This window comes from Lolium rigidum, chromosome 7 (assembly GCF_022539505.1).
Source record: "Lolium rigidum isolate FL_2022 chromosome 7, APGP_CSIRO_Lrig_0.1, whole genome shotgun sequence".
Classification (NCBI taxonomy): domain Eukaryota; kingdom Viridiplantae; phylum Streptophyta; class Magnoliopsida; order Poales; family Poaceae; genus Lolium; species Lolium rigidum.
Window position 1 is genome coordinate 149,130,574 of NC_061514.1, and position 11,475 is coordinate 149,142,048.

Sequence of the window (11,475 nt, forward strand, 5' to 3'; positions counted from 1 at the left end):
ATGCTGTTCGTCGATCCCGCGTATTAACCAACATATGGTAAGCGGAACGGACTGAAAAAATTCCCTTACGGTCATAGTGCCAAGCTCAAAAATCGTCCTGTCTCCTTGTGCTTAGCGGGATAGTAATGATCACCTCCACATCCATAGGCAAAAAGAAAGTCTGTAGCTTTTGTATGTCCCATGCCACAGTATGCGGATCAAACAGCTCGCTTACGTTCTGAGGAGGTACAGCATGTAAATCATCATGTAAGCAAGCTACGAGCCGAAACGGCATGATCTCTAGGAATCCAATTAGTGTTCCAAATATTTGTCCCTTCTCCTGTACCTATCCTTCTAATTAAACCTTGCTGTAGTACATCCTTCCCATCAACAATTGCACGCCATATTCTCGAAGGGGATGAGCCTACACCAGCATCCAGGAAGTCACCATTTGGAAAGTACACGGCTTTAAGAATCCGTGTGCTTAGCGAGGCTGGCTCCTGTAGAATCCGCCACGCCTGACGGGCCAATAGAGCAAGATTGAACAACTCTATATCACGAAAGCCAAGCCCACCAAGAAACTTCGGCTTTGTCATATCTTCCCAAGAAACCCAACAGGTTCGCCTTTTACCCTCCTTGCTACCCCACCAGAAATTCCGTAGCAAGCTATTTATGTGATGACATAGGCCTCTTGGTAATCTGAAACAAGACATGGAAAAAGTGGGGATTGCTTGAGCTACTGATTTAATAAGCACCTCCTTCCCTGCAGCTGACAAAAGCAACTCCAACCATCCTTGTACCCTTTTCCACACACGGTCTCTTAAATATTTAAAAGCACCATTTACTGAGTTACCTACATCAGAAGGCATACCCAGATATTTCTCGCTAAGCGAGATATTATGGACATCCAACACATCCATGATTTCTTGCCTGATGTTGTTCTGGCATCCCTTTACAAAGTAGATCGACGATTTGTCCATATTCACCCGCTGGCCAGAAGCATTGCAATACAACTGTAACACCTCATTAACCTCCTGAGCACTCTCCTTATTCGCTTTGAAAAACAACAGGCTGTCATCTGCAAAGAGTAAATGACTCACCATCGGAGCTGATGGAGCCACTTTAATCCCACTTAAGTTCGATGACTGGTTTCTTGATTTTAAAAGGCACGAAAGGCCCTCTGCTGCTAACAAAAAGAGATATGGAGAGATAGGATCACCCTGGCGGATACCCCTCGATGGAACAAAACTCTCGAGGTGCTCCCCATTGAATAAAACTGAGAAAGAGACAGTTGTAACAAGCCTCATGACCATCTCTACCCATAACCGATGAAAGCCCAACCGCGACATGATAGCGCGAAGATAGTCCCACTCCACACGATCATATGCTTTCCTCATATCCAGCTTCAACACACAACATCTCAGATCCTTAGCACGCTTGCGCTTCATGAAATGCAGACATTCAAACGCTGTAATAATATTATCAGTGATCATTCGTCCTGGAACAAAAGCCGACTGCTCCTCAGAAATGACCTCAGTCATATGCACATTTTTTCATTCTATGTTATGTGGTACAGACTTCAATGTTTGCTTTCACTATGTACCTTGTCTCCCAACAACAACATTGCTGCCCTAATCTATTGGTGTTTCGTTATTGTTAGTAAATCCACATTTGTTCAGTGTATCTTGTTCAATGCTTTCTTGGTCCACAGGGGTTCCCATTATTAGCAACCATTTTACATATCTCCTCTAACTCTGAAGGCATTATTTGTGCTTCATACCTGACATTTGCTTCAACGGCAACAACAAAAGAACATGCTCTCTTCTTTTGCAAGGCGAGGGCAAAACAGGGGTGTGAGGTGAAAGCTAAACACAATCATGAAGTAATATATATGATGTTCGATGATTAGTCTTTCAATGTTGAGTAGCAAGGTTAACAAAATAAAAACTTTTGCTCAATATATTTCTTCAGTTTCTGTAGGTGTTAATATGCCTCGATCTGCTTTGTCATCTTGTTAGTTAGTATTTGATTAAGTTCTGCCCACTTTTCATTTTTAGCCTACTTCAAAATTTCTTCAACATGCTATTTTGTACTTAATCAAAAGAGCATATTGACAATAGATTCCTAGGCATACAAAGGGGTTTTTCTTCAACATGCCTGGGCTAGGGGTTTTTCTACACTCGATGCTAGGGGTTTTACTGTACCGTTGATACCCTCAACCATTTTTTTGTGCAGACAATAGATTCCTAGGCATACAAAGGGGAGATGCTACATGCTTGATCAAGACAGATGTAGAGAGAAGGTGAAAATGGGAAGGGTGGGTGGAGTGACATGCCGGTGCAGATAGTTTGTGAGATCCAAAGGTTTGCTTTGCCCCATCTGCTTTTGCTTTCTTCATTCTGTTGTAGTCTCTCTCATTCCCCTTTGTAAGGATCTTTTTTTTGTGTATTGATTTCTTGTTCTCTCTGGTTTATTTGATCCTCGTCTCGTTTTTCCAGTGAGGTGTCCGTTGCCGCCGGCTGCTTATGTCTTTGCGTGAGGAAGAAGAGAGAATGCAGATGTGAAGACAATGGATAGAATGGGCCAAGAAACAGAAGGCCCAATTTTCCTCTAATTTTTGTAAGGTCCAATAGTTGCCAAACGTAGCCATATGATCGTTTGTAGTCCATGTTTTCGTTTTAAATGGCGCACAAGGCTGAAGTTTTCAGGAGCTAGGGTCAGTCACGATTGAAAAAAAACCAGGAAAAACCGGACTCAAACAATGAACACATTTATTGTATGTTGAACTGATCGGAACAAAGAATAAAGCAGGGTGGAGGTGTTAGATGTATATATCTGTCTATTGTAGTTTCTCCATATTTTAGGGGGTTTTCTGCATATGTGCACCTGTACATGTACTATATATTGTGGCCTTTGGCCCCCTGGTAATACAACAAGCATATTGCCCTAACATGGTATCAGAGCCCAGGTCTCGAGTTCAAATCCTGGCTTTCACAATTTATTCTAAAAATTATCTCTTCTCCCCCCTCTTCTCGCAGCTGCAGCCGCCGCCCGCCCCGGCACCATGCCGTCCCGCGCCCGGTCGCCGCCGCCGCTGCCTCTTTGCCTCTCTACACGTGTTGACTTGTCTTCTCATCTTTCCGTCACACGTGAGAGGGGGTGTTGAAGTGTATAAGTAGATTGCCTACAATAGACAGATATATACATCTAACACCCCCCCCCCGCCCCGCAAACTCATGGTGGATCCACAACACTGAGTTTGGAGAGTAAGAAATCATGCTGCGCTCGAGTCTGTGCCTTCGTAAAGAAATCCGCCAAATGCAAATCTGAAGGCACATAATGAACCGCAACAACATCATCATGTACACTGTGCACGTGTGTAAAAAGCATCAACACCGATATGCTTGGTCAGCTCATGCTTGACCGGATCACGTGCAATACCGATAACAGCTGTACTTGTCGGACAAAAGTGGAGTGGGTGTCGTAACAGAGACCCCAAAATCTGCAAGCAACCACCGTAACCAAGTCACCTCAGCAATCAACAAAGCCATAGCCCGCAACTTAGCCTCAACACTCGAACGGGAAACGGCGACCTGTTTCTTCGTCTTCCAAGCAACAAGCGAACCACCAAGAAACACACAGTAAGCAGAAAGCGAACGACGATCCGTAGGATCACTCGCCCATGTAGCATCCGAATAGCACTGGAGCTGGAGAGAGCTGGAACGGGGAAAGAAAAGGCAACGAGTGATCGTGCCATGAAGATAATGAAGAACACGGAGGAGATGACTATAGTGAACAGTGGTAGGAGCTGAGACAAACTGACTCAGAATATGAACAGGATAAGAAATATCAGGACGAGTGACAGACAAGATAAACAAGACTCCCAACAAGATGGCGATAACGGGTGGGATCGGGAAGAGGATCACCATCGGTAGGACGAAGCTTAACATTAAGCTCCATAGGAGTATCGACTGTGCGCTCATCCCCAAGAGCGAGCACGAGCAAGAAGATTCCGAATGTACTTTTCTCGAGAGATAGAAAAGCCATCGGAAGTGGAGGAAACCTCAATGCCAAGAAAATAGCGAAGAGGACCAAGATCGGTCATAAGAAGCCGATCACAAAGACGAGCCTTGACGAAGGTAATATACTCGGGATCATCACCGGTAATGATCATATCATCAACATAGAGAAGAAGAAGAGTACGTCCACGAGGAGAAGTGTGAACGAAAAGTGCTGGATCATGAAGACTAGGAGAGAAACCAGCAGCAGTCACGACAGAGTCGAAGCGCTCAAACCAGGCACGAGGGGCCTGTTTGAGACCATAGAGAGAATGTCGAAGACGACAAACCATCCCATCGGGAACAGAATACCCAGGAGGAGGCTGCATGTAAACCTCCTCACTCAACTCGCCATTAAGAAAAGCATTCTGAACATCAAGGCTGGGAGACGGACCAGCGGCGAGCAGAAGCAACAACAAGAAGGGTACGCACGGTAGTCATATGAGCCACGAGGGCAAAAGTCTCATCATAGTCACGGCCACGCTCCTGCTGAAAACCACGAGCCACAAGACGCGCTTTATAGCGCTCAAGAGATCCATCAGAGCGAGTCTTAATTTTATAGACCCACTTACACGTGATGGGACGAACACCAGAAGGGGGAGAAACAAGATCCCAAGTGCCGGTGCGCTCAAGCGCAGCGATCTCCTCAGCCATGGCAAGCTGCCATTCGGGATGACGCTCGGCATCCCGATAAGAAGTCGGCTCGGAAACGACGGAGAGACCATGCCGACTAGGAGAGTAACGAACTGGAGCACGACGCTGACGAACAGGCCGGGAAGGGGAAGCTCATCTGCAGAAGACAAGTCATCAGAAGAAGAGGAAGAAGGGACAGCATCGGAAGGAGCCGAAGCCGGAGAACGAGGAGTACTAGGTGGACTAGACGAACGAGAGGATGGCGCCGAAGGGGGCGCATCAGAAGTAGGAGGGAGGGAAGGAGGGACAGCAGGGGGTGCATCCGGAAAAATAAGAAAAGAGATATCATCCACCGGGTAAGTACCCGAGGTGGGGCGAGGATAGAAGGGACGCGTCTCATCAAACGTGACGTCACGAGAGATGCGCATCCGACGACCAACGGGGTCCCAACAGCGATAGCCCTTATGCTCATCACTGTATCCGAGAAAAACACACTCAACAGACTGAGCGGTCAGTTTGGTGCGTTCGCGAGGAGGCAGAAGGACATAGTAGACGCAACCAAATGAACGGAGAGTCGAGTAGTCTGGAGAAACACCAGAGAGACGCTCGAGAGGAATGCCACCCTGTAGAGCAGCGGAAGGCTGAATGTTAATGAGGTGGGCCGGCGTAGCGACAGCCTCAGCCCAGAAATGTGGCGGAAGAGAAGAGGCAATCATCATAGCACGGGTGGTCTCAAGAAGATGACGATGCTTACGCTCGGTGACGCCATTTTGAGCATGCGCGCCGGGACAAGAAAACTGAGCGAGGGTGCCCTCCTCAGCAAGGACACCACGAAGGTGCTGAGAGATATACTCACCAGCAAAATCATCACGGAACACGCGAATGGGTGAGGAATACTGAGTGCGGACCATGGCCGCAAAACGCTGATAAATAGAGAGCACCTCACTGCGAGAGCGCATGAAAAACACCCAGGTGTTACCGTGAAAAATCATTGATGTCTACGGGTGCTTCTATTCTTGTAGACAGTGTTGGGCCTCCAAGAGCAGAGGTTTGTAGAACAGCAGCAAGTTTCCCTTAAGTGGATCACCCAAGGTTTATCGAACTCAGGGAGGAAGAGGTCAAAGATATCCCTCTCATGCAACCCTGCAACCACAAAGCAAGAAGTCTCTTGTGTCCCCAACACACCTAATAGGTGCACTAGTTCGGCGAAGAGATAGTGAAATACAGGTGGTATGAATAAATGCGAGCGATAGTAACGGCGCCGAGAAAAGTGCTTGTTGAGCGTGCAATTGATGGTATTAATATTGCAGGAAGTAAAGATGCGATAAAACGAGTAAACAAGCAGCGATAGCGATATTTAGGAACAAGGCCGAGGGATCATACTTTCACTAGTGGACACTCTCAACATTGATCACATAACAGAATAAATAAATAGATGCTAGACTCTACACCCTCTTGTTGGATGATGAACACCACTAGCTGTGTAGGATTACACGAACCCTCAATGCCGGAGTTAACAAGCTCCACAATATTCAATGTTCATATTTAAATAACCTTAGAGTGCATAACAGATCAACATAACCAAACCAAGTACTAACATAGCATGCACACTGCCACCTTCACACTACGAAAGGAGGAATAGATCACATCAATACCATCATAGCAATAGTTAACTTCATAATCTACAAGAGATCACAATCATAGCCTACGCCAAGTACTGCACGATGCACACACTGTCACAATTACACCGTGCAGGAGGAATAAACTACTTTAATAACATCACTAGAGTAGCACACAGACATATTGTGATACAAAACACATTGCAATCATAAAGGGATATAAATAAGCACTTCACTATGCCATTCATAACAGTGAATAAGTATTCTGTGAAATATAGCCTAAGAGACCCACACGGTGCACACACTGTCACCTTTACACACGTGGGACAAGGAGTCTCCGGAGATCACATAAGTAAAATCCACTTGACTAGCACAATGACATCTAGATTACAAGCATCATCATATGAATCTCAATCATGTAAGGCAGCTCATGAGATTATTGTATTGAAGCACATAGGAGAGAGATTAACCACATAGCTACCGGTACAGCCCCGAGCCTCGATGGAGAACTAATCCCTCCTCATGGGAGACAAGCAGCGTTGATGGAGATGGCGGTGGTGTCGATGGAGGAGCCTTCCGGGGCACTTCCCCGTCCCGGCGGCGTGCCGGAACAGAGACTCCTGTCCCCCAGATCTTGGCTTCGCGATGGCGGCAGCTCTGGAAGGTTTTCTCTGGTTTCGTCGAACCTAATAGGGTTTTCGCGACGGAGACCTTAAGTAGGCGGAAGGGCAGCCTCGGAGGGGGTCTGGGGCCACCAGACACTAGGGTGGCGCGCCCCCCTCCTGGGCCGCGCCGCCACCATGTGTGGGCCCCCTGTGGCCCCTCTCTGGCGGCTCTCGGGTGTTCGGAAGCTCCCGGGGATTCTAAGATGCTCGGGCGTTGATTTCGTCCAATTCCGAGAATATTTCCTTACTAGGATTTCTGAAACCAAAAACAGCGTGAAAACGAGAACCGGCACTTCGGCATCTCGTCAATAGGTTAGTTCCGGAAAACGCATAAATATGACATAAAGTATGCATAAAACATGTAGATATCATCAATAATGTGGCATGGAACATAAGAAATTATCGATACGTCGGAGACGTATCAATCATCAATGAATAAGATATAGTATCGATGGCCCCTTTCGAAGCGAAGGGAGCCGGACCCCAAACATATGAATGGACTAAATCGAATGGTCGCTGAGAGACAGACACACTAGTAGGATAGGGAAGCTGAATCTGTTTGCCTAACCTACAACCCTGACAGTGTAACGACCCATCTCCGAGAGACAGACCCCAGAAGGCCACGATGAACCAAAGACGACAGGCGAGAGTCACAAAGGTGACCAAGACGATGATGCCACTGCTGAAAAGAGCCGGTGACAGAGGCAACAACCGGAGGAGAACTGGCAGATGAAGTGGCAACGAAAGAAACACGAAGCCAGACTAACTCCCAAAGCCCCGGAGACTGACGGCTACGAGGGCAGCTCCAACCAGGGCATGTGTGCGACGATCCTGAACCGCACAAGACTCAGCGTCAAGAATGACGCGACAACCAGAATCGGTGAGCTGGCTAGCAGAGAAAAGGTTCATCTGAAGGCGAGGAACATGAGAAACATCGGGGACGAGAGAAAGAGGGAGTAGAAAGGGTGCATGTACTAGAAACAGGAATAGAGGTACCATCAGCCGTGACAACACGGACAGGAGAAATAAGAGACCGAAGAGCGAGACGAGAATAGAAGACTCGAGAGGTCATATGAAAGGAAGCTCCGGAATCCGGATACCACGGGGACGTACCGACCGTGTAGAAAGTGGTGGTCGCGCGAGTGCCGGAAGAGCCGGCCACAGAACCAGCAGCGCCCGGCGAGGAAGAGTCTGGAGTAGCGAGCGGACCACGAAGACCCCGAGAATGTCCCGATCGGAGAGTGCAAGCTGCAGAAGATCCCGAAGAGCCAGCCTGCGATGATCCTGGAACTGGCCGACGTAAGCCGGGATCCCGCGTCCGGCAGGTGGAGGAAGTGTGGCCAACCTTGCCACGGTAGGTGCAATGAGGACGAGGGCGGAGACTCGGACCGCGAGGCTGCTAACGTAAGCCGGAATCCCAAGCATCAAGCAGAGCGGTGAAGCTGCGCTATCTCATGCGCAGAGAGGGGCACGACTGGAGAGGTCGACGTACAATCAGGTGCCGACGAGGAGCTATCACCCACACGCACAGAGGCCACCAAAGGGGGCGACGGAGAGCAACATGCCGATGAAGACAGAGTCGGAAAAGCGCGGTCATAACCACGTGAAGAGGCCGTGAAAGTCGATGTAGAGCGGCAGGCCGACGCAGACGGAGTCGACGAAGCGCGGCCATAACCGCGGGAAGAGGCCGCAAAAGTCGATGTAGAGCGACGGGCCGACGTAGACGAAGTCGGCGAAGCGCGGGCAGAGCCGCATGAAGAGGCCGCAAACGGCGACGAAGAATGGCTAGCCGTCATACACGGAGGCAGCGGACAAATACCAAGTACCGAAGGGAGGCCCAAAGATAAGGCGGGATCAGCGGAAGAAGACATCGGGTAACAACAGCCGATGACAGTAAAAAAAAATTTGATTTTTTTTTAGAACAGATCGAAGTCAACTTGCAGGACAAGCCGATACGGGAAGAGCAGGCGGCGGACGCAGATCGCAAGCTGAGCGGCAGGCGTCGGGCGGAAGTGAAGCCGGCGGCGCGGAGAGCTGAGCGGCCACGCGCGGGGGAGAGATCGCGTCGGGCGCCGGGTCGGGCGGAGCAGGACTAGTGCGCCTGGGCGGATCGCGTCGGGAGGAGCCTGGCGTGTCCTGGCGCTGGCGGAGAAGAGGCGCCAGGGAGCGGAATCGGCCTGGCGTTGCGGGAGACGAGGCGTCGGGGAGGGGGAGCGTAATCGGCCTGGCGGCCTGGCGTTGCGGGCGGAGTAGAGCGGGCGGGGCGGGGCAGAGTCGGGCGGGACGAGGAAAGCAGCCCTGGGTCGAAGGAGATCGGAAGAAGCAAGGCGGGCGTGAGTAGGAGATCGAGCCGGCCAGATCGAGAACGGAGGACGAACGGGCGACAGAACAAGCAACGTCGGCCGGGGAATTAGAGGATCAACTTTGCTCTGATACCATGTTAGGGCAATATGCTTGTTGTATTATCAGGGGTCCAAATGCCACAATATATAGTACATGTACATGTGCACATATGCAGAAAGCCCCCTAACATATGGGAAACTACAATAGACAGATATATACATCTAATAGGAGGGACGGATGAGGAAATGAATATACTAAATACAAAATGTGACTTATGGCCAATTGCAAAATCAGCTAGATAAGCCCGGTAGCAGGGCACATGCATTGTTCCACGGGGCCAATAGCCCATGAGCCGATTGAATAATAGGCCGAACCGGAGACCCAATCCGAAAACAGTGCTTCATATATCCCCCTCGAATAATAAGTCGAACCGGAGACCCAATCCGAAAACAGTGCTTCATATACCCCCTCCACATCCCACTCCCCAATCCCCATCTCAGATTCTCGCTTTGAAGCTGCTTGAGATACCAGTTTAGCAGTTTCAGTTTTCTGACTTTGGTTACCAGAAAAGCAACAGAGGAGAAGGGTTAATTAGAGTCATGGCTGCCGTGAGTTTGGTCAAGGCGCCCATTAGCCAGGGTTTTAGACCGGCGGGCCACAATCCGAGGAGGGGCAGTGGCGTGGTCAGGTGCTCTCTGCAGGCCGCCGTCGTTGCAAGCCGGACGGAGTGTCTCGCCAGCTGTGCCGTGCTCTCCAGCAAGGTGGCCGCGCTCGTCTCCCACCCCACCAACGGCCACGTCGCGGTGGCAGCGGCAGCGGCTCCAAACGGGGCGATGCTGGACTTGGTCCCTGTGAGCAGTATTAATGGCGGCTCAAGGAACCTGCCGGCACAGCTCCGGGTCGCGGACCTGTGCCCCGCGCCGATGCACGGTTCAGTGCTGCGTGTGGCGTACCAGGGTGTGCCGGGGGCGTACAGCGAGAAGGCAGCCGACAAGGCGTACCCGGGCTGCGACGCCGTCCCCTGCGACCAGTTCGACGTGGCGTTCCAGGCCGTGGAGAACTGGATCGCGGACCACGCCGTGCTCCCCGTGGAGAACTCGCTCGGCGGCAGCATCCACCGCAACTACGACCTCCTTTTCCGTCACCGCCTCCACATCGTTGGCGAGGTGCAGCTCCCGGTGCATCACTGCCTCCTCGCGCTGCCGGGCGTGCGCAAGGAGGACATCACCCGCGTCATCAGCCATCCGCAGGCGCTGGCGCAGTGCGAGCACACGCTCACCCGCATGGGCCTCAACGCTGCTCGCGAGGCTTTCGACGACACCGCCGGCGCCGCCGAGTACATCGCCGCCAACGGCCTCCGTGACACGGCCGCCATCGCGTCCTCCCGCGCCGCCGAGCTGTACGGAATGGAGGTGCTCACAGACGGCATCCAGGACGACTGCGGCAACGTGACGCGGTTCGTGATGCTGGCGAGGGAGCCAATCGTCCCGCGCATGGACCGGCCCTTCAAAACCAGCATCGTGTTCGCCCACGACAAGGAGGGCACCTCCATGCTCTTCAAGGTGCTCTCCGCCTTCGCCTTCCGCGACATCAGCCTCACCAAGATCGAGAGCCGCCCGTACCGGCCGGCCCGCCTTGTCGACGATGCCAGCAGCGGCACGGCCACCAAGACGTTCGACTACATGTTCTACGTGGACTTCCAGGCATCCCTTGCCGACCCGCGCGTGCAAAACGCGCTTGCAGAGGTCCAGGAGTTCACCTCATTCTTAAGGGTGCTGGGGAGCTACCCCATGGACATGACTCCCATGACTGCCGGCTCCTCCACCATTATATCATCTAATTCCTCGCCGGCCCCTTCTTCTTCTTGCTAAGAATTATTGGGAGCTAGTGAGGAGTACAATCAGCCTAGTAGCGACGTCGATCGGTTAATATATGGTACTGCCGTCCTGCTCGTCGTGCATTGCTGGGAGTGATTCTTCTTTTAGGTATCATCAAAATACGCTGTAATTAGGAGAGTGGCTTTTCCACGTGCATGACTACCCTCTATTTCCTCTTTAGTTTGTGGATTTTCTCGACAATTTATCAGATATGCCTACTCTCTTTCTTTCATAATTTATCAAACCTGCGCAGATTTTAAACTAGATGTCCGATTTACAAAACCATTTGAATATCTGAGTT

The 11,475-nt window shown here is 50.7% G+C and overlaps 1 protein-coding gene across 1 annotated transcript; it reads left to right on the forward strand.

Moving 5' to 3' along the window:
• The first annotated feature begins 9,896 nt into the window (after positions 1 to 9,896).
• Positions 9,897 to 11,170, forward strand: LOC124677476 (arogenate dehydratase/prephenate dehydratase 6, chloroplastic-like). The gene has a single exon (XM_047213463.1). The coding sequence runs from the start codon at positions 9,897 to 9,899 to the stop codon at positions 11,166 to 11,168; it is 1,272 nt and encodes a 423-aa protein (XP_047069419.1). The 3' UTR covers positions 11,169 to 11,170.
• The last annotated feature ends 305 nt before the right edge of the window (positions 11,171 to 11,475 follow it).

Excerpts from the sequence above, each read along its gene's own strand:
- LOC124677476 (XM_047213463.1), top strand. The coding sequence starts at position 9,897 with ATGGCTGCCGTGAGTTTGGTCAAGGCGCCCATTAGCCAGGGTTTTAGA.